Source organism: Haliotis cracherodii, unplaced genomic scaffold (assembly GCF_022045235.1).
Source record: "Haliotis cracherodii isolate W230 unplaced genomic scaffold, xgHalCrac1.p SCAF_7, whole genome shotgun sequence".
Classification (NCBI taxonomy): domain Eukaryota; kingdom Metazoa; phylum Mollusca; class Gastropoda; order Lepetellida; family Haliotidae; genus Haliotis; species Haliotis cracherodii.
This window is the reverse complement of record NW_027266330.1, coordinates 10,962,039-10,986,587: the sequence shown is the minus strand read 5'-3', so window position 1 is coordinate 10,986,587 and position 24,549 is coordinate 10,962,039. Positions and strand designations below refer to the sequence as shown.

General features: G+C 38.4%; 1 protein-coding gene across 2 annotated transcripts in view; it reads left to right on the top strand.

The window, feature by feature from the left end:
* The window catches only part of LOC139448582 (multiple epidermal growth factor-like domains protein 11), a 52,572-nt gene extending 29,467 nt beyond the window's left edge, over positions 1-23,105 (top strand). For both annotated transcript variants that reach the window (XM_071230152.1, XM_071230151.1), the window contains exons 11-13: positions 6,998-7,017; positions 7,845-7,901; positions 22,133-23,105. In XM_071230152.1, coding sequence (XP_071086253.1) covers positions 6,998-7,017; positions 7,845-7,882 — 58 coding nt within the window. In that variant the 3' untranslated portion in view covers positions 7,883-7,901; positions 22,133-23,105. The remainder of the gene's footprint in view (positions 1-6,997; positions 7,018-7,844; positions 7,902-22,132) is intronic.
* The last annotated feature ends 1,444 nt before the right edge of the window (positions 23,106-24,549 follow it).

Genomic DNA, 24,549 nt, shown 5'->3' with positions numbered 1-24,549 from the left:
ATGCACGGAAATTGCGTCCAGAAAAAGTTTTCAGCACAATGACCGTGCAAAATTTTGGAAACAAGAGTAGAGACACTGACTATAAAAGATCGTACAAAATTCATCAGTTCATTACGAATTTTCGGTCGGAACGGAGATCGAAAAATGCCAAGATTAACTGCAGCTGACCGTAATATCGCCATTGGACGTTTGGAAGCAGGGGAGTCCCAATCTGCCGTTGCAAGACACTTCAACGTTCACCAAAGCACCATATCCCGACTATGGGATCGATATACCCGCACTTACTGAACTCAAGATCATCCCCAAAAGTGGAAGACCTAGAGTGACCGTCCCTGCTCAGGATCGGTACATCCATCAGCTTCGGAATGGATTTGCAAAAGCAACGGACACTGCAGGACAAGTGCGCGGTATGCGAAGAATTTCCAAACAAACCATCAGAAATCGTCGGAGGGAAGTGGGAAATTCGAGCGAGACGACCAAATGTTGGAATGTCTTGCGACGTCTACACCGTCAACGACGTGTCCGGTGGTGCAACAGAGTACAGGCATGGGATCTCAGGAACTGGCGACGCGTTTGGTTCAGCGATGAGTCACGTTTTCTTCTTCAACGACGGGATGGAAGACAACGTGTATACCGACGTCGACGTGAACGTTTAGCGCCGAACTGCGTTCGATTTGGTTGAGGGAGTGTCATGGTTAGGGGAGCCATATCCAACACGGGTAGATCACAGTTAGTGGTTGTCCAGGGCAATCTTACAGCAAACCGATACATAGACCAAATTCTGCGTCCTCACCTCCTCCCAAATTTGGTTGGTTGGTTGGTTGGTTTGTTGTTTACGGCAAGCATGGGTTGCTGAAGACCTATTCTATCCTGGAATCTTCACGGGAATCTCAACTTTGGACCACCAGAGGGAGCTGTTCCAACAAGACAACGCTCGGCCCAACACAGCACGTGCAACAGTTAATTTCCTTGTTAATGAGAACATCAATGTCCTTCCATGGCCGTCCAAATCGCTTGATCTCCACCCAATTGAACAACGTCACCAGCGTCCCCACACATTGGCACAACTCGCCAACGCCTTACAGGAGGAATGGCGAAGAATTCCACACGAAAATATCCGACGACTTGTGCAATCTGTGCCAATGAGGTGTCGAGCAGTGACGGCTGCAAAAGGTAGTGTGACAAGGTACTGATCATGACGCCCCATTGTGGCTACACATGTGCAATGACTGAACTGAATTAATGCTGACAATGCCTTTGTCGATCACTGTGTCTAATTTCATTTGATTGTGTACATGCATATTCTGTGTAGATACGTTTACATCCGCTTAATAAAAATCCTTATTTTGTAACTATGCGTTTCTTTTTTTAAAGAGTGTACTTCTAAATGCTTCTGTCTTTCGTCTCTTTCAAAATCTGTACAGATTGCTTAAGCTGAAATCCTTAAGGGAACCACCGTCCTGTGGTACCTTCATCGAGGCTTTCATTCCATTTGGGCAACTGAAGCCTCGTTCACAATCTGCCGTCTGATATAGCATGATGAAGCACAACATTGCAAGAATGAGCCGATGTAGAAACGTATCTCTGTGAAAGTAGAACTTACCAAGAATCTTGGTGCTGTCTCTTGGATACATTTGTTCTAAACCTACTTTCTTTGCAAGGAGTCACTCTGAGTGACACATAGGCTCATCAACCCATTGCCTGACTTGTGCACTAACCTCTCTTGGCATCAGCTCCATAATAATCAATAAGTAGCTGAAGTTCCTTTTTGTTCTCTCATCTTCGTTTGCCAGAAGGGAGAGAGATCTCAAGCCAAAGACACTGAAAACTGAAGCAACATAGGTAGAATCCTGGGGGTATCTATCATCTATATTTCTAGTGAGGCTGTCACAGAACTCCACTCTTATTTCATTAACTTCTTTAGAGATCCAACTTGTGGGCTTTGGAGACCATTTCAGTTTTCGCATCATCATTCATTTTCTCCTGCAATTTATTTTGAAGCTGTTTTCCTTTCTTTGACATCTTTATCCTTTAGGCCAGTAAGGGCTTTGGTAACAGCAGCAACATATACAGTAACTTGTATCAACACCATGGTGACTTCCAACCATCACAGAAGCTGATCTCTGATATTATCCATAAATAGCTTCTGTCACACATGCCCGAAACTCATCTCCTGCTGATCCTGAAGTGTATGTAGCATCTTTCATGACATGTTTCTTCTTATCACCCCATCTGCAGCCTGGAATAGAATGTGTGAAGGACAATGTTGGATGTTCTCTTAATTAGCATCATTGCAACTTCTAATAATCAAACTATGAATATGCGAAACAGCAGAAAGTATGTTGGTAAGATATGAAAAACGTATTGAATGAAGTTATACTGATTTGACAAAACTAAAAATGTGATTTTCTTATAAACTGTGTAGGTATAACATGTATCCAGAGTCTAATATTGCAATTAATTACGAACAACCATAACCAAAATCACATGTGAATTACTTATTAAACACAAATAAGCAATATTTAGTTGAATACCCCAACACAATTTAGGCCTACATTACCAAAAATAGCTGAGTACATCTTTTCTAACATGTTCTTACCAAGTGATTTGCCTACTTTCTCCAGTTGTTCTTCTTTACTGTTACTACGTTAAAACATGACATTTCTTTATGGATTACATCTTCTATTCTATGTAACATTATTTATTTCAATTCAATTTGAAAGTTTATTAGAAAAAGAGACGAGAAAGTTTGAAACGATTTTACTTAAGCCATCGAACGCGTACTTGCCAACTGAGTATACAGAGATGAAATGTTTTTCCAAATAATATCCATGCCGATAATTAGGAGATACATATTGTGTTTTCAATGTAGAGCTACGTTACCGGTAGATTTAACCGCGCTAAATTGAATTTGGAACCGAACACGCAGCGTGAGGTTTTAAATGTTAAATTTCGCGCGGTTAAATCTACAGGTAACGTAGCTCTACATTGAAAACACAGTATGTTTATCTCCATTTTACCATGACTAAACAAAACGCGAACTCTTTGGTGTTAGCAATATACTGAGTGAAGCGGCATGGGTTGAGTCCAGTGTTTTGAGTGGGTTATCGATCTGAATTACGAAATCACCGAACAAAATATGGCGCTGTGTATACTCAAGCATACTTCACTCGAACATATGACAGGCATTGAAAACATATAAGCACGGCAACTTGGTAAGCTAACATGAGGTGAGCATCCGTAAAGAAAACAAAGTAAGCTTTGTAAGGCTGTGGCTCTACATAGCACGTAAACATTATGACGTCACATTGCTCATTGTGACGCAAAAGCTATGTGTATACAGTCGTATATAGAAAAGGGCCAAAATTCCAAGCTCTCTGATGTCTCCAAAACATAAATACATTCCCTTTGTAGATTTCTATCGTGTTTTCTGCACGAAATCCATTGCCACACATCCTTTGAATATTGTAGTAACCGCACCTGTTCATTTGGTAACCTGTAATTGTAGTAAATATGCCTACCGACAATGACTGAAAAAGTACTATTCTGTGAATATCAGCTTCCGCGGTCATGCGGTCATCAAACCAGCTGTTTCAATCAGAGGGGGTTTAGTGTGATTTAATAGCCTCTGATTGACCAATCAGAATCGAGTAAATTCCAAATTCATGGTAGAATGTTTCTTTTAACTTACGGTTCCAACCGAATCCTCGTGGTCAGACGAATTTACATGACGATTCAAAGTACAGGAGCGATGGTTGATGCAGTTAGTAAGTGTGTTTTTCTTCTTATGGACAGTGCTAACGGAACAAATCATCCATTTCAAAGTCTTTTCCATCCACGGCCATACTGTTGGAATAATTTCGTGTTTTGTACTACTGTTCCGAACCGTGTGCAACATTATTCGAATTACTGTCACTTGCACTAGATGACATGTGACTCTGCTGCGGTTGGTCGCGTGTCTTTCCCGCTCGCTGAACTTGGCGTATTGTTATCTTTTGAAATCTCTGATAGTCTAACAAATTTCGTTTCATAACTTGCATGATATTATTGAGAAAAGCATGCAGTATGGATCCGTATAAGTAATTTCTAAGAACGATCAAGAATCGTAGGCATCGCAGAAAAATTGGAAAGCAAAAGCTTATAATACGTTAATTGTGATTGGACTTTGTTCGTAAAAATGGCTGTGATATCGCTATGATGATCACGATTTGACTGGTTGATGATAGATCGGGCCACAGTATGGTTTGCAGAGAGTCAATGTTTCTTTCTGTGTTCCTTCCTGAACAGTTGAGATATTTTGAAGGGACCGACCATTTAATATACTGGGGAAGGGGTTAGAAGCATAATTATTTTTTTCACGTGTTTTAGGGGACAATTTATTTCCCCCCCCCTAGAATATCAAATGGTCGCTCCCTAAATTATAGCCTTTTCACCAAAAAGATAACCTTTTGACCTAAAGGAGCTCGTGGAGATTCAGGGTACCATCTACTTGAATAGTATGTGAAACATAAGATGATATTACTGAGCTATTTGAACTTGCCCCAAGCGAATCAAATCTTCACACGACATGCCTCACTGAGGGAAAAAAATCCATGAATTCTGTTTCGGCAGATAATCAAGACTGTTTCATATTCCGTGTATTATATTTTATTGTTCAGCAATATGTGTAACTGTGTTACATTGTTTCTGCTGAAAATCATTAGACGCTCATTACATTGTATTTGGACAGTGATCAGTCAGCAGGAATGCAGTACTACTTAATGTAAGCAGTCGTCAGGAAGTTACTATATTTAGGTGTGTCGTGTAAACTTCTGTTAGGCCGTGGACTCGTGCAAAATATTCTGTGATGTCCTGGTGCCACCAGACTGGTGGGGGAACTGTAGAAATTGCAAGTAGCTGGTTAGGCTGTGTACATCGTGGGAAAGATCAAGATCGCCTTTCTTGTTATCATTATGGTCAAATTTTCTTTCTCCGAAGGAGGACAGTGTTATATGCCAGTGTATTTTATTGTTTAACAATGATTCTACCATGAATTTTGGAATTTACTCGATTCTGATCAAGAATCTGGTCAATCAGAGCCATTTAAATCACAATAGACCTCTGATTGAAACAGCTTGTTATACGGCCGCACCACCGCGGAAGCTAATATTCATAGAATAGTGCTATTTTCAGTCATTGTCGGTAGGCATATTTAAATAATTATATCAACAATTATTGGTTACAAAATGCACAGATGCGGTTACTACAATAATCAAAGGATGTGTGGCAATACATTTCGTGCAGAAAACACTATAAAAATCTACAAAGGGAATGTATTTACGTTTTGGAGACAACAGAGAGCTTGGAAATTTGAACCTTTTCTATATACGACTATGACGTCATATATTTTATGTCACAATGAGCGATATGACGTCATAATGGTGACGAAAGCCTTGCAAAGCTTACTTTGTTTTCTTTAAGGATGCCCACCTCATGTTAGCTTACCAAGTTGCCGTGCTTATATGTTTTCAATGCCTGTCATATGTTCGAGTGAAGTATTACGGTGTAAACACATTGCTTGAGGATAGACAACGCCATATTTTGTTCGGTAATTCCGTATTACAGATCGATAACAAACTCAAAACACTGCATGACTCAACCCATGCCGCTTCACTTAATATATTGCTAACACCAAAGAGTGTCATGGTAGAATGGAGATAAACATACTGTGTTTCCAATGTAGAGCTTGGTTACCTGCAGATTTAACCGCGCTAAATGTAACATTCGGTTCCAAATTCAATTTTGCGGGGTTAAATCTACTGGTTACCTAGTTCTACATTGAAAACACACTATGTGTATCTCCTAACTGTACCTGTCTCACATTTTTTATCTTAAGATTCAGTAGACGCTCATTGCACTGTGTTGGGAGAGTGATTAGTCGTCAGGAATGTCGTAATATGTGACGAAAGCAATCGTCAGGCAGTTACTATAATTATGTAGATGCTAGTGTGTTGTGTAAACTTTCGCTTCCTTGTGAGGATAGCACATGTCCCCGGAATCCCTGTCTAGCCCCTTTAGGAAGCGACCCGTGAAGATCAGGGATAGAATAGGTTTTCAGCGACCCATGCTTGCCGTAAAAGGCGACTATGCTTGTCGTAAAAGGCGACTAACGGGATCGGGTGGTCAGGCTTGACTTGGTTGATGCACGGTCATCGATCCCAATTGCGATTATTTACAGACCGCCGTCATATAGATGGAATATTGCTGAGTGCGGCGTTAAACAACAAACCAACCAACCAACCAACCCTTTAGGAAGCGGTCAAGCTGTCGCCGCGGGGTGAATGTAAATTATTATCAATAACTTATGCTATCACCACTGTATTTGTGTATTTGATATTGACCACTGCCATCATATTATATATTGCCATTGAGTATTATACTACCACTCCATTGTGTACTGCCATTGTAATTGATTTTCTGTAATTTGTATTGATTTGTTTACTTAATGAATTGTTGGTTGTACGCCATTTGTTGGTTTTTTTTTCTAAAATCATTTACGTACAGATTTTGAGGTTAACATTGTTTCAATTTGGGAATCGGCACGTAACACATGGAAAGTGCACTGCTTCAGTTGCACAAACTGCTTGGAGCAGCCTTATGTAAGGTATTAACCCCAAATTAGTGCAAACATTAAACTCTGCTCAAACACCATGGAGGGCGATTCTCCGCGATCTCTCAAACAAGTTACTTTATTCAAATGCAGAGGATAGATATTCACAGGTACTATGTATTATGTAGGTGAAAGTTGTGTGACTTGCACTGCAGTTATGCACGCCATGGCTTAGTATTATTCATTTTAGGTAATATATTATTAAGCTATTTTACCTAAACTGAATTATGCTAAGCCATGGTCTCTGGTCTTTCACCTACCTATTACCTGTGAATATCTATCCTCTGGATTTGAATAAACTATTTCTTCTAAATCTTCATCAAAAACATTCATATTCTTCTTTAACAGAAGCGTCGGGGAAGAAAGTGGTAAGTAGTTCTTAATATAGATATCACCTTACACCTAAAATTAACATATAGACACATTTAAGTTGTGTATATTCTGCATGTATTGCAAACAAATGTCTTATTTCTAGTTCACCTGAATCAGGTAGGTCCCAGGTTATGGTAGGGAATAAGCAATTTGTATGTTAGGATTAGGGGAAATTGTGAGGAATGGGCGTGGATACTCTGCGTTTCTTTTTGAAAGTACCTGAAAAACACCTTTTGTTCGTTCAACTTAGTGCTTTGATAATTTCTGAGATTAATATGTTTGTGTTTGTCTGGATAACAGTTTGCTTGTGATATCAATATTTGACAATGACCATGTCCTCCATTTAGTTTTTACCTAAATATGTTTTACAGCTACGATTTAATAATTCAAAATTTCCACATACAAAAATTCGTAAACCAACTCAATTGGTCAAATACTGGGTAAACATTGTTATGTCAGTGACATTTAAGGAACGGTTTATTTGTTTTCAGTAAACGTTGACTGACATTAATTGAATTGGACTACAATAACCAGTGATTTACGGATAATCAAATGTACTGGTCCATAGTGTGATTTTGAACGTTATAACTTCCCTGATCCAATATTTGTCAGATTATTAGAACTATTTCCAGTTACTCTGTGACTGGTATCTGAACGATAGCTGTAAGAAATACTCGTGGTTTGAATTTGCACTTTTAGCTAAATTAAGTAGGAGATGAGACAATATACGCGGACAGGTCAAATGGTTTATACAAGAATGGAAGTCAGTTTGTAGTTTTACCGATGAATTTGACTCTGTTATTGTTTTGAATGTGTTGTTTAGATGTTGTTTTGCTGAGATATCAAGAGTTCGATGACTAGGAGTGGCAGCAGAATGAAGGTAGGATGCACTAGAACATATAGTTTGCATTTATTTCCTACACGAAAGAGAAGTCTTGTTCTTCCTATCAATTGTTCCTTCAATTTGTTACATTTTCATTCCTAAAATCGTTTCTTCCAGAAATAAATTGTCAAATTAGTAAATAACCACACAAGATGAAGTTTTACTTAAATACACAGGATCAGGTTTACAATCAAAAGGGAAAAAAAAAACGGTTAAAAAAATAAAACAAATAAGGCAGCAGCCATAAATAATAAGCCTATTACATAAATAATTGCACTCACGAATCTCCAGAATGTGTCACAGTTGGAGGTCTTAAGTGAGGCACATGATCTGTTCTAGAATCCAGGGTAATGTTAACCAGGAACCCAAACGCTGTTGTCGAAACCGACGTGGAAACTCATTTCTAAGCATTTAATATATGTCAATGTTTGAAATTGTCAAGGAGGAATTGCTGTAAACACACTGTTGCTAGATGTGAAATTTGCTACACGTGTTAATTTTGACGTGATGCTAACTGTGACGATGGGAACGTCTTCAGCATGATTTTGTCATTTTATAGACTCTGGAGACATGCAACTTTATATTTTCACCATAACCCATCCTTATCACTATGTTTACATTGTGTTTAATTGCCTTCTCTTCCTTTAATCCCAATAGCTTCCTCGTTACATTGTTAACTTTGTACATCAATTCAGCTTTGTGTGAACATACATGTAGCAGCAAGAAGGTTCCCGAAGAAATCAAGCTCCCAAACACAACATTGTGATAGTCATGAAACACATGACCTACAGCAGTGCAAGTGGTATGCCAGATTTACCATTGTCACTCCGACTCGGTTCTGAGCAGACGCATAATACTTTCCTGGAATCAAATGCTCAAAGACAAATTATTAAACACATCTAAACATTAAAGAAGCCACGCGTGATGATTTGGGAGCGAATTGATCTTCAGCAACCGACGCATGCCATAAAAGGCGACGATGCTTGTCGTAAGAGGCGAAAAACGGGATTGGGTGGTCAAGCTCGTTTACTTGGTTGGTGCATGTCAGCATATGCCAATGGCGTGGATCGATGCTCATGATGTCAAACAATAGATTATCTGGTCCAGACCGCTGTCATATAGCTGAAATGTTGCTGAGTGCGGCGTTAAACAACAAACACACATCAAGGAGGTAACAACATTGATCATGCGACGTTTGCAAAGTGTTCAACGTTTTCATGTCATAAGCATGTTGCAGGTGGGCACACGTCAGAATATTGGTGCAAAAAAGCTGCATGCAGCTCAATCCGTCATCAGCAGATTGTGGGCCAACAAACTAATTACCAACGAACATATAACGTTGATGATCGATGCCGCTCTGGGCGCCCAGCGACAATAAGTCCAGTCCAGGACAGATTATTCAGAACCATGGCATTAACAGATACATTTGCGTGACACTGGGATACTCGACATTTGGCTTCGGCCATGTTTTCTGACGAATCGAGGTTCGTTCAAGACTTAAATCACCGAAGGAATCGAGATTGGCGATGTCCTTGTTTTTACCCGATATTAGTGATGTGGGCTTCAAAATGCAAATTTCGAATTTGAACCCCGACCTTTGTAAAAGAGCAAGTGAAGTCAACATAGCAACTTTGCAGATTTTAATACTTAAGGGAAAATTTAAACACAAATGCTTGACCAAAATTAAGTGGAAATACGGAAAAAGTGTAAAACATACGATAACACAACGGCAGGCGAAATTGTTTCCCAAACGAACAATTCCTCCACTGCGGGGAGATTAAAGCATGTCCCCGGTGTTCGACGCGCTGCACAATTTCAACGCTTATGACGATCGGTTCGTCACCCAGTCTGCCTACTTTTGCCTCGGGTTGGTGATTTACAACGTGGAATAGGGCTAGGGGCAGCTGGTGTTTTATTACCCAAACTTAATAAAACTCTAATTACCAAACAATCAACCTCAACAAAAGCACATCCTCAGCCACAGGAATAGATATTATAAGCTATTTTATCCTCCACCACCTTCGTGTAACAATTCAAAACTATTATTCTATTTTCGGCATTATCGCCACTTATTGAAAGTCATATTATGGTGGTACTAATATCTGGCAATATACACCAAGATCACCTTCTACAAAAATAAGTTTTAAAAGCCAGTTGATATTGGTTTGCGTATTTGACGATTATTTAACTTGCGAAAGAATAAATCCTTTTCCTGTACTTAGACGTTCCTGAGCCTTGCGCTTTCCTAATTATTTTGACAAAATTTACCGTTTTCATTGTATTAGTTAATGGGAAATGCGTGCTGATAAAGTACGTGCCATAAATTTTAGCGACATTGTACGATTCCGAACCTATCACGAGACTGTGTTTATGAATCATTGTCAAATAGTGGTGACATTAAATTTAAGAAAAACAATACGCAAAGTCGCGCATGCACAGAACGGAAAATTTGGACAAGGCATTAACAAATCCGCATGCGCAGAACGATTGATTTCAGTACTTCCGCTAAGTGCTTCGAGTACAGCGTCAAACTAGGGCCTGTAATCTAACTGACCAATGAAATCTGAGAAGTAGAAATACCGGCAGACGCTGTTGCTTGATTGACAATGTCAATCAAGAAAGGGAGGAGCTTGATGATATCATTCTCTCCCAGTAAATTCCGATGTCAAATAACGACGTTATTTGGACGGAAAAACGATGGTTTGAAAACGTCCAAATAACGTCGTGTTTTCGTCCAGTGACCATATACGATAAAAAACGACGTTTTCGTGTTTGCAGTGAATTCTAAAACCAGGTAAACGTTGAAATGAGCCCTGTTTATAGCGCCCCGTTGCGTAACCTCACATATTATTAAACAAATATTAACATACAACTAAAACTCCTACTTGCAAAATATAATCTTATTACTCCGGACCAGAGGTTACTGCAAACTGGCGAACTTAAGACCATATTTCACAGCCATAACATAAATACTGAAGAAAGTATATTTCAAAAAGAAAATAATGTAGGAGTATCACCTAACATGGACACCCCAACTTTTCAAAATGAATTAATTCCAGTTAAAATACACTGGGCACGACAAAGCCCCAAATAAAAAAAATACCTAACAATAACAGAAACATATCAAAATGCAAGGAAAGTAACACACCAACAGCTCCAAAAAATCCCATATGAGCACTATACCTAACCCATCTTTATAAACAACTTCATACCCACAACCTAAACATAACACGTGTACACCCCCACATAACATATATCCAAGACAACTCCCCACCACAAATCGACACATCATATGTGACCAACACCATTCCAATTTCACTCAAAATTAAAATCTGCCCTATCAATAAACTATATCAAACAATCCTGGCCACACCACAAACACATATGCAGAGATGCATCCCAAAACACAAACAATTCAACCGGCAAAGGTATCCATGAGTTTGAACCTTTACCAATTATCACTAATTCTTGTTCAAACGGAGCAGAACCTCTGGCCATTCGATCTGCACTTCATTAGACTAAAGTCTTAAACTAACTTTGCACCAAACCCATCACCAACTCTATATTATTTAAACAGAAACGTCAAGCTAGTGGTCACTGTACTAACTGTAGCACCCAGAGGATCTCAACCATAGTTTTTAACACTGTCCACTTTATCCATCACACCATACTCTTCTCTATCAATCTGCACCTCCTCAATATAAAACAACATTTCTCTCCTATTCAGCCCTTTCAATCCCCCAGCAGTCTTCCCACCAACAACAATATTTATTAAAAGCAGTAACCTGCTTCTCAGACGTAAGAACCATCTAAAACAGAACAATCTTTCGAATCAACACAACTTTCTGAAATTCGGATCAGGATCGAAATTCTAAGCGCGGGTTGTCCTCTACGACGTCCATACTCACTATATAGTTGAAATCCTTTATCTAGCCCTTCCACCAAGGGCAAGAAGGTGGCTTCACCCAGGCTGTCACCATCACAACATTGCCAAAACCAGCCGCCCTACCACTCCGGCCTAGGCCAACGATTTTACATGGGATTTAGGTTTTACCCACTTTTTCTATATTTTATATTTCTTTATCAAATATTTAATTACCAGCTTAACGGAAACACTTTATTTATCCCATCCTCAGCTTATGCGTTACAACTAAACGTCTTTAATATATTTTGCTCAACTTTTATCAGCCTTTTCTTTTGTCTTTGTTTTGTTTCATAAAAATAGTTACACTGTCTCATTTTTAATATCTTTTATCTGTTTTATTTTATGTACTAATTTACTATCTCCTTTATTTATCATAGCATACATATCGTAACCATATAACTTATTAAAACAACAAAATGGTTTGTTTTGTGTGTTTTTACTTTATTGCTGCATATATTGAATATCATAATTTATCCCTGACCTGACCCAGATTGTCTCCGAAACGGTCCTTTAACTCCAAAAGGTTAATTTAGTTCTCAACCGATGAAGGGGACACAGGTCCCCTATGTCTTCGTGTTCTTTCAACTTGTAAATGTCTACCAAAAACCTATGAAGACTGATGTAATTATAAATGCTTTTCCTTGCTTGATGTTCAAGCAGTGGACGGCGAACAGCAATCGCAGTTACAGTCCGTTTGATTCCATTTGAGACCGATGAATTGCTCACTAACTCAAAATCTAATATTTGCAACAAAACCAAAAATGTGTACAGCGACATGAATTGGACAGACCAACTCTGATGGTTTGTCTCATAATTTTGGACACCCGAATAACAAAATTGTTTAACAAACGATCATCATATGGTTGACATTTTTCGCCATCCCATTACAGGTAGGACCAGTCGCTCATAGAACAGCCAGGTGGGCGAGTTTCATGTGCGAAAGTGACGTAAGGCTTGCTGAGCAAACCATAGATGCGTGATTGCTATACTTGAAACAATGGGAACATCACTCGACGCTAAGTCAATTATTTGCAATGCCTTCAATTTTTTAAAAAAAGAATGTGAAAGAGGTAGACCACATTATGCTTTGAAAGAGTATCGTTTACGAACTTCACGTGCAGTTGGGATAACAGAAAGGAAGTTAAAAACTATGTTAAAAAAGTGTACTGATTCAACCTGCAGTGACACACCTGAGGGGACCATCTCAGAACCCAAGCGATGTTTTATAGTCAATTCATTTCAACAAGAGATGGTTAGAAACGCCATCAAGACTCTGTATAAACGAAATATCTATGTCTCTCTCCGTACTCTTAAAAGATATATGGTGACAAATCATTCTTTGACCATTTTAAAATATCAATTATGGAAATTGCTTAACCAATTTGGTTTCCGTTACAAAAAAGTAGGCTCCGAAAATAGATATGCATTATGCGAGAGGTCTGATATTGTTCGACTAAGGAACAATTTCTTACGCACAATACCAGAAAAACGTTACGAGGGTTATGAACACAATGGTTCCCTAGCTCCTTTTCTGATTTCTGTGCCAGGAAATTGCCACTTGGCAAGGGTGAGCGGCTTATTGTCCTCCATGCTGGCTGCAAGAGTTGGAGATTCCTACCAGGCTGTTCGTTAGTCTTCAAGGCAAAATCCAAGGTCAACCGAGACTATCATACCGAAATGAACGGAGCGGTATTCCTAGAATGGGTTAAAACTCAATTAGTACCGGTATTGCCCCCAAGAGTCTGGTTGTCATGGACAATGCTCCATATCAGTGCGTTCTAACAGTAGGAAGGGCGATATGATAGAATGGTTGACATACAAAGCAGTACCATATCCACAAAAAGCAACGAAACCTGTTCTGTATGATATTATAAAGTCTAATAAAACCACACCTGTCTTTAAAGTTGACGAGTATCTTAAAGAACATGGCCATTCAGTTTTGCGATTGCCGCCCTGCAATTGCGATTTAAACCCAATAGAACCAATTTGGGGTATTATTAAATCGGATTTTGCCAGGCACAATACAACATTCAAACTGCGGGATGTACAGAAACTGGTTCAACAATCAATAGACACCATCACGCAGGAAACGTGGCAAAAGTGTGTTGAGAAAGTTGAGAATGAAATAGAGAGACATTATTGGGATCATAGTGGATTGGACCATGCCACAATCAAGCCAGTGATCATCAGGGTATACTCGAACAGCGGCGATAGTGATTTGGACAACAGCGACACCGATTCCGAATGCACTATCACGGCTTCAGGAACCTGCAACAGTGACTCCGATTGAACACCCAAAACGGCTTTTGAGATGACCCCCATATACGATTCACATGCTTGTTCATTACCTGGCTGTTCCATGAGCGGCTGGTCCTACCTTGTGTGGGATGGCGAAAAATGTCAACAATATGATGATCGTTTGTTAAACAATTTTGGGTGTCCAAAATTATGAGACAAACCATCAGATTTGGTCTGTCCAGTTCATGTTGCTGTGCACATTTTGGTTTTGTTGCAATTATTAGATTTTGAGTTAGTGAGCAATTCATCGGTCTCAGATGGAATCAAACGGACTGTACACTAAGGTAGGACAAACAAGTACATGTAGTTTGACGTTAAGATAATTTGGTTCCTTTCTGATAGCATGAAGTACTGGATATGAGTAAAAGAAACATGTATTTAATTTGAAGGGGTTAACTGTAAAATACACGTCAGATGCCAAGGTTGACAGTAAACGTGTACGTTCCCATATAATGCAAATATATACTTACACTACTGCCTAGAAGTTCATTCCCCTTACACGCATGGGCAACGCGTTACGCAACCAGTGTGCATCGGGTTGGTCACGCGTGTGATACCCGTGTGCAACGCGTTGCACACGGGTGTGCACCCCGTCCGCCACTCGTGTGCAACGCGTGACACACTCATTAGAGGGGGAACAAACTTTTGACCAAAGGAGGACCCGTCTTAAGCTGAACCTGGAGGTGGTAACAAGGAGAGAACATTTTGTTATCCTGACGAAAAATGATAATGCACATGTATTTCCTAATGTCTCCTTTCTTTATGTGATTTTGTGGGAATAACATGAATACTGTTGTGATCAAATAGATGTGTTTTGTTTTATACGACCATTGCTTCTAAATCCGATGGTGTTAAGAGAATACATGGTCCTGGAACATGTTATTGCAATTGAAATGCTTTTATTGTGATTTGACATTAACCGTCTGTAGTACGACTTTCAGTGATAATATGTATGAGGTTTGGCGGCGCATTGTTTTTATTGGACCCTAATTACTTTATGATGACTTGGACTCTTTATCACAGCTCCATAGCCGTGAGGCTGGAAAAGAGCAGCATGTAATTAATGAGGGTGGGTTATATCATTGAGGATACACTTGAGGGAGAGAATACTAATTACCGTACTACAGGAAGAGACCTGTAGACGTAAGCGCGGGGTTGTGTTTTAGCTGGCCGTTCGATAATGGCCGCCAGGAGAAGTGAGCTTTGACTGCGTCATCTAAAATAAATAATAAGATACAGCAGTGTTATTTTCACGGTCTGTTGAATAAACTCCCAGTGCAACGGTCAATGTATCTTCTACTTGATCCTTGATACATCATTTTGGCATTCACAATATATAGTATTTCAACGTACAAAAGAGCACTGATCTAAAGCAATTCCGCGGGAGTAGTTGTTACCTGTGCATTACTGTATTTTCTCAGTGAGTACCCGGATGATATAGCAGAAATCTAGACTTGTTCGCGACCTGTGCTCGCCATTCGTAAGCGCATTTTTATTGAAAGTAGAAGGACATATGGTCACACTGATCAACAAAAATGAAATACAGTTTTTGAAATGTAGGTATATTTGTGGGGAGCATCGGTAATGGTGATGCAGTTTTGATAAGTCACTTGCTTGGTAATTGTGCGATCTTCGTGTACACTATTTTGACTTGCAACACAAAGTAAATATTTCATCTGCACATTGCTTATTTTACCGTGTGTATATGTTTACATTCAAAATGTAAACAGATTTCACTAAGGAAATGTATTAAACGCCTAAATATTCAGTTTATTTTACAAATTAACTGAAAAATATGTCCATCTTTATTAATATGATAACGAATTCCAAATATTTGTTTATGTTTAATATCATCACCAAGTACAGTTCTGTATTGTTGGGCTTCTTTTCTTAGCAATAATTAATATATTGTGATGTGTTTAAGCTCTTTTGGTCGTCTTTATCATTTTTAGTCAGTCGGTTAAATAAATGAATGGATTATTCAGTCAATTTGTAAAATGACTGAAATATTTAGATATTTAATAAATTGCCTGAGTGAATCATATTTTACACATTGACTGTAACATATACACGCTTACAAAAGAAAATACTTGTGAAAACAACGTCTATCGCGCATAGAAAAACTTCCCAACCAAACGGAAAGGAACAAGAATGATTCTGTTCAAAGCTGCAGCGAATGAATGAAAACAAAATGCAAATATCATTATTACAACCTACCAAAGTTATAATGTATCCGGGAATATCAACATAAAGGAACAATATCCATTGCGTCTGCAGCTGTACAAAAATACTTATTCGATGTCAAATGTCTATGTGAGAATCAAATACTTTAATAATAATTATTTGGAAACAATATTTGGAATATATATGAAATATATTTAAATATTTAAATATATCGTTTTTAAACGTTATTTAAATGTATCGAATATTATAACCCGTGTCTGTTTCTTAACTGATCACTTAGTTTGTTTCAATTGTTTCACATAGGTGCCAAGTTAGCTGAGAAAGCCCACGTGACAACTATTTTTATAATGTCCACGGTTCTTAAAATCATACATTGAGTTAGATAACAATGAACAACCAGTCAGTGTATTATCGCTTACCCTTTGAACAAAGTATGTTGTTTTTACATCTGTACTTCACGCCATGATATGAGTGTATTCCCTAGGTTTAGTAACCCTACCTTCACATGTAAACACTTACTTTTGACATATCCACTGTGCAAGATAACAGTAATTAATCAATCAACGTATTTCCTGTTGATCCTTTGATGTCTGGGAATGATCAGTTGATTTACAAAAAAAGTAAATCAACTGATCATACATCTCTTGCTGGGCTGCCACGTGCATAATTCACATTTTCACTTCACTTCAAACCTGGATTTAGATCAAATAATTACCCCAGGTACAAGAAAGACCAAATTTGAACCTTTATCCGGTATTCTGAGTGGTGCTACAACTGAGTATACATAATATAAATTCATTAACTGAGCAGCATGTGAATTACGACAAATACAGAAGTGTAGGGTTATACCAGAAAATGTGGATGACAACAAGGGAGTAGTAATTGTATCATCCACGCAATCCGAAATCCGCAAATGCTTTCACTCAGGGATACTTTTTTTATTATCAAACTGTAACAATCAGGGGTATTTCCAAATAACGACATCCGATGAGCTTTCGCCGTTATTTGTCTGTTTGTTTAGGCTGAAGAAATTAATTACCATGCGCCCTTTGTTGAAATCTTCATAGATCACGGGTAACCAATCAGTTTTCAAAAATGCGTAAGTTTATTTAGCTGTCCTTGCAGACTGGTAGCCCAGTCTCTTGTCACGCTCGGTTGCGTTAACGAGCAAATTGACTCACGGCAGCTAGTAAGCCCAAGCGGAAATCCAAAGGTCGTATTACCTGAAGAATCAACCTTCATTTGCGAAATATCTACTGCTCTTAAAATCAATATTTCTCCCAATACTAAAATTCAGAACTTTCTAACCAAGGATTACCAGTTGAAACTGGTCGATGGCTGAACATTCCCAGGGAAGACAGCCAGTGTCCACTCTGTGATTCTATCGCTGTGGGAGATGAATTGCATTATTCATTCCGATGTGAAGCTTTACACCAACGGCGATATGAACTCTTAAATAAGCAATATCTTAAGTTTCCAAACATTTAAGAAAATTATGACCACTAACAGTGTAAGAAATCTAAAAGGCCTATCTAAATTCCTTAACAATGTGTACAATACAATTGGTAAATTGTATTAATATCCACGTATCCTATTTTTATTATTTTTGTTAAATTGTACATAATAAAAATTGTAGATAATTGTATGTCATGTTATTCTAAGAATAAATGAGTTTGAGTTTGAGTTCGACACCCGAGAAGAAGCCAGAGATTAGTGCTCCTTTTTGAATAGTTTACAATCATGTGTTTTAGGGTTAGCTGTGTTGGCTTAAACGTATTTTTATTTCAAAAGAAATCTGGATCGGTAAACAAGCAAAACTTGCTTATGTAATACCTCTCCAGGTAACAACTTAACAACAGCTGGATATATATATATAAGAGAGTGATGAACATAAACATACAAAATGCACAAATGAAATACACGAAGCCAGTACACTGAAGCAAGTGGTGTCTGTGAAATAAGGTAATGCAGTTTTCCTTTACTACATGCATAAAATTAAGCTACTCAAACCTTTTGCTTTTGACAATGATGTCATGAACTGATTTAAGAAGTCATGTTTGTAGAACTGCTCAACTACTGCCATGTAATATCATGTTTAGACCATACCCATGTGTGTAGAAATACACAGTGTTTCTGATATTATCGTATTTTTTAACAGTTATAGAAAAAGTGAATTGCATCTTCAAGGTGATATCCACAAGTGCAGTCTGGTATGTCTGATACATGTCGTCTAAACTTATCAGCGTTTAAGTCACTGCAGCCGAGCCTAAGGCGACAGTGGACAATTTGGCATGATCTATGAAAATATTTGAAGTCAAAATTATTAATAATTGCATCAGAACGATTAATTAGGAAATTGATTTCTTTTAATGAGCGAGCATTAGTTACTTCATCGGATAGAGGGTTCCGCAGGTTGATCATATCCAGAAGAAATGATAATAAGCATAGGTCTGTGTTCTACATTTGATTGTTTGTATGTTGAATCTTTTCCTAAGGTTATATTTGCTGTTATCAGAGAATTGAATATACACTTTTCAAATATTTTGGCTAAGCAACTTGTGAGTGCTACAGGTCTATGATTTGGGCATTCATGTTCATCGCTGACACTGACACCGCATCAGCCCGGCAGTGGACTTGACACAGTTATTTGCGCACTGATTATATAACTCCTACAGACAGGTGGGGTGGTTGTTCAAAGCGAAACGGACGACCCCGTCTGTTATCTAATAAATGCTGTGCGGCGCCTTTGATCTTGCCTCCAACCATACACCTTATAGTAATAAACGACGATCAGGATGGCCTGGAAATAAACACAATTCTGTCTGCCCAGTGTATCCACAATTAACTAGAATGCTTCATATCTACAAATATATATATAGAAAATTGCATCAGTGTGGTTTATCATGTACAATGTTTTCTTACGCTTGGTGAGGCAGACTGAAATTGAACATTAGGATAACGTCAGCAGGGATAAAAGAGGTCATACCAAAGAACTTTATTTACTAGTGGAAAAATCAGACATTCCGATCAACCACTACAAGCCCCGGCCGGATCTCAAGGTTGACCAGATCAACACCCCAAAGGAATATCTCTACGCCAAACAAGGAGTCCCTTTCGTCATGGTGCACAAGAAGGGGGGACAGGACATCGAGTAAGACATCACAAACTACACAGACTTGTACCACTTCTTCCAGAGTAGTGGCGTACCGACCTCAAACCACTTCGTCGCCAATACCGCCGCCCTCCTTGCCAAGAGTCTCTACCAGAATCCCGACCCCCAGGATGAGAAGCTGACCAAGAGACTACTACAAGGACTAAACTTAATTTTTTTTTTTTTTTTTTTTTGGGGGGGGGGGGGGGGGGGGGGGGGGGGGGTGTTTGCACTTCTTTATTTAATCATTACGCTTTTTTACCCTAATAGTATAAGTGCTTCCCCGTATGCGAGATAGGCTAAAGTCGGAAAGCGCACGTTAAATCTCCGAGGTACCTATCTACCAGAACTTTATTTGCTGTTCTGGTCATACATAAATATATGTAAGTTACGTACATGGGGAGGCTAGATTATTTACAGCTTACAGCAATATAGTGCAAATATTATGTTCAATAAAAGAAAACGTTGATAGATCTATAACACACTTTTTGTACTTTTAAACAAACTGTGGACTTTTAAGACATTTTCGCTTATTGTAATAACATCTAGCTAACCAATCATGTCTATCTATGAAATCTACAAGCATAGTTGCTGTCAAACCTAAAAACATATACAGGGAGGTAAGTTTTGACTTGCCAAGCACCTTAAGGTGAGTTTACTTTTAAACTGTCAAAAGCTATTGTCCCTTCAATACTAGTATAAGTCTGGAAGCTGTCTCTCGGACTGTTATGAGTTATGATGTATTTTATGATATAACTGGGGAATGTTCAAATTAGTAACTGTCATTTAATCCAACGTTCTAACTGTCAACTGTCTCAACAGGATCATAGGTTTGGTTATATATCTCCTCCCTGTCTCTATGTCTTAAGTTGGTGATCGGTAACTGCGGTCCAAATGTATCAACTTATTCATCTATTGTTGCAAACTTGACTGATTTAAACATATCTTATTGATCATGAACTACTCAGTCAGTCAAGCACCTGAACCAGAAATGTAAAACCAGGCATGTTTCATGTAGTCCCCAAATCTGGTAATTATTTCTTCGCAATATCACTGAAAAATGCCGATGTAACGTGACATATAAATTTACTCACAGACAATATATTTTTCGTGAGAGTGAAGCACAATTTTATTAAAGTTTTATTAACAATTTCATAAACTATAATAATATTAATATTAATGTTCATCATCACTTGCCAAGTTTATGAAAATGTCCCCATTTGGGAGATGTCACATATAAACAAGGATTCGAACTAAATTTGATCGTCTTTGACACTGAGGTTTATCCCCACTTTGCCAGCAAACTGCAGAAGTTTAACAGTGAGTGAGTGAGCATCGTTTCTATGTTTATACAAGAAAAGATGTCATGCCCAAAACGCCCACAGTAGTTAGTGAGTAAACTCACGACCTGTCATGACCTGGTTGAGAGACTTCCTCCAATCAACATGAAAGGATTACCCACAGAGAAAGAAAGGATTAAAGTCACCCATACATCTTCTCCTAACGTAGTACTCCAACTTCTAAATGCCTCTCAAAGAAGGATTAAAATCCTAAAGATATCCTATCTACGTGGTATAGGTACTCACAACCTCAGATAATAAACTGTTACGTTTGGTATCCTCAGCAATACTCACCATGGTCATTGGGCAAATGTAAAAATCACAAACCCTAACGAGATTCTGTCAACATGGTCACACCCGGTGATTGTGAAGATCTCAAATTCTATCAACTGTCAGACAGCATGGCTGTTCATATTCATTTACAACATCCTCTTATAATTAGTATAAAAGTGTCCCACACAAAGCCTTCTTTTATTTATTCTTTCAAAATACAACACAGAAAGTGGGGTGTGGGGAAATGGGACATATTCCTACGTGAAATAATGAGACATTAGTAGTGGTGACGGCTATATCATAATTGTACTGTCTAAAGCATAAATTTGGCGAACGAAAAACGTGTGACTCGTGTGGGCAAATGAATATGTTCGCAATCCACAAACAATCATTTTATTAATGGCGAACATTTACCAACCCGCGACAATCGTGTCAACACGGGGGTTCCCCTAGCAATAAACTCGCATCTAAATTCATTACTGTTCTACAGTCGGCTAGCCACAATGGCTAGACTGGACCCTAGTGGAATGGTTCATGCGATAAAAGTCTAGCAACCGAACACTAATTAAGATGGGCCGACCTTGTATTTACGGTCTGGTGAGCACAGCTCAATGGCCGCTCATAAACTCAAATTTCACATCTCACTGTTTTGTTTTATCTCACTATTCATTTGATAAATTTGTCAACTTCAACTGGAACCCGGTCCCGTGTTACACGCGTGGCACACGCGTGTGCAACGGGTTGCACACGCGACGCACACCCGTTGCACACCCGTGTCCAACGGGTGCTCACCCCGTGTGCAACCCGTTGAGCACCCGTGTCACATGCGTGTTACACGCGTTCTCAACGCGTGTTAGGGGAATGAACTTTTAGGCAGTAGTGTATTGTTAAATATATGTAGTGTATGTGCAGCTGAAACGAGAAAGAACAGTGTTATTGTATGTCACTGCACATTCGCGAGATATAGTTGTCATGTACTTTATTGTAATTTCTGGTCCCACGTCGACACTGTACGTTTTTGAGTTTATAATATTATGTACGTTCACTTTATGAACAGAAACCGCCTTCCATTGATCACACAACTCAACGTACTGGAATGACGCAATGAAGATAAACAGATGATCAACAGCATACAGCTCAACGACATTCCAACTATATGACGGCGGTGTGTAAATACTCGACTCTGGGCCAAACATTCCAGTGAAAGACATCATGAACATTGATGCAGTAAACCAAGTCACCGAACCTGACCACCCTGTCCATTTAGTCACATCTTACGAAAGCATGGGTTGTTTGGGGAACTATAATCTTACCCGGATTACCCAGGGTCTATTTGTCTTGATATTGATCCGTTAAGAAATACTTCAAAAGCAAGATGTGTGGAATACAGTTATATACTGAACATCGTCCGGTCAGTGTTTTACTGTATATTTTGCAGAAAAGTGTGAAAGGCACAGCTACTATTTTCTACCGTTCTTTATCTTGGCCGATCGACTATTCCACAGTCCGTTGCCAGGATGAATAAAAAACATGGGTTATACGTCATGATCTGTCAAGTATCATTTATAATGACACAATTACAGCGTGTAACCAACATCTTTTAGTCGAGGCATTTGTTAGGATAGATTAAATTCGATAATCAGGAATTACCGTAACAACTGGTCAAAAGTGAGACACAAATACCCAACGTTCAACGTCAGTTGACTTGGAATATAAATATGACAATGGGTCTTTGATAAATGTCAGAAATAAACCGTTTACAAGTAGCTCATATATTGTTATAAGACATTTTTTTAAAAACCTCGGCGTTAAAACTTTTATGAACCTGTGTTGATATATTTGGTGTCAAAGAGGATCAGGTAAGATTTTCTATCTATCGAGTGCGAATGGACTGTACAGAACATGTTTTGCCACGTAGCTTACCGAAAGTGCGATCTCAAGTTCTTAATTTCATTATTGATTGATATTATCATATTTCATTATTGATTGTTCCCAATTTCATTTACACATTCAAATATTGTTATATAGCATGATTGTTTTTGTATGTAATTTTTATTTCAACTCGCCTATATACTAGTGTGCACGAGCGATATGTTGCTGTATCAACGATTAAGCATACTCCTTAATATACCCAAGGAAGGACTCCACAGAAATAATGTGAAGTCTTAATAACGGATTTACTTGACGTTTTGCAATCTAAAAAAAGAACCAATTTCAATTATGCCAATTTAAATATAAAACGTCGACAATGCCAAAACATCAATCAAACTAAAATTTGTCTTGAAATCTCTGTCCATTATTAATGCCCAATTGTTCATCATTTTTTTAGAACAACCTTTCCTCCAAATAGCCAAGTACAAGGCCATTTGTGTCCCCATTGCTGTGACTTTAAGTTTTTTGTATTAAGAACCATCGAAATTAAAATTATTATTGTATTAAATCAACTTAATACTATCGATAATGAATTCCGAGGTAATGTCTTCTCGGATTTCCGACGGTATGTATTTATCACTCTTGTTAGGTTTATATTTAGGTTTTAGACGACCACAACGGTTTTGTGCTTTGTCCTTCATGTATATATACGCTTTAATTTTTTGATACTATTCTTGTGTGCTCTTTGCTTTTTTCAAGAATATTGTTTTTGGTTCTGCAAAATTTGTATTTTGCAAACACATCATTGCATTTGATTTTTAGGAATGTTATATATCCATTTCTACAAATTCTCTGGAGATTTCGCCACCATAGCTTCGTGACGTAATCGTTTTGATTGCTCTTGTCACTAACCTTGCACACAATGTCTGTCGCTTAAACTTCACATTCAATAAAAATAAGAAGAGTTTGGCTGTGATCTCCATACCAAATGTCGGCCGCCTACGGGGAACCCTTGATACGAGTAGAAGCGTCTACAGTATATCAGAAGACTGATAGAACTTGACCTGGAAAGTATTGTTGAAAATGACAACCCACTATTGCAGGGGCATCCTCCTACCAATTTGGATACCAACTATTAAAGCTTTATGGATGCCGTCGATGAATATGCTAAAGATAGAGAGAATGTTTTTCAGAGTGGCTTAAAGCAGCGCATGATGTTGTCATTAGTAGAATGCTCGAACTGAAAAGAGGAAACAGAAGTGAAATTAACCTATTCAATCCAAGCAGGATGCAATCAAACGTCTAGCTGCCCTACATGATAAATTTGAAGTTACAGGGTCTAAAAAACATAAATAATTATATGCAAGCATTACTTTGTGAATTGTGTGATCACAGAACTTGGTATAAGTGACATAGCAAATATTGCGACATTTAAGGCCAGTATGTTAACTGAGGAAGAAATCCACCAAAACCATGCATCAGTACTGCCAACTTTTGATTTTACTGGAATCCATGTTACATACAAATCCAAACAAAGAGAGATATATGGCTGAGTCCAGCAAATATAACAACCAAATCCCTGTCTCAAAGATTAACCATAAT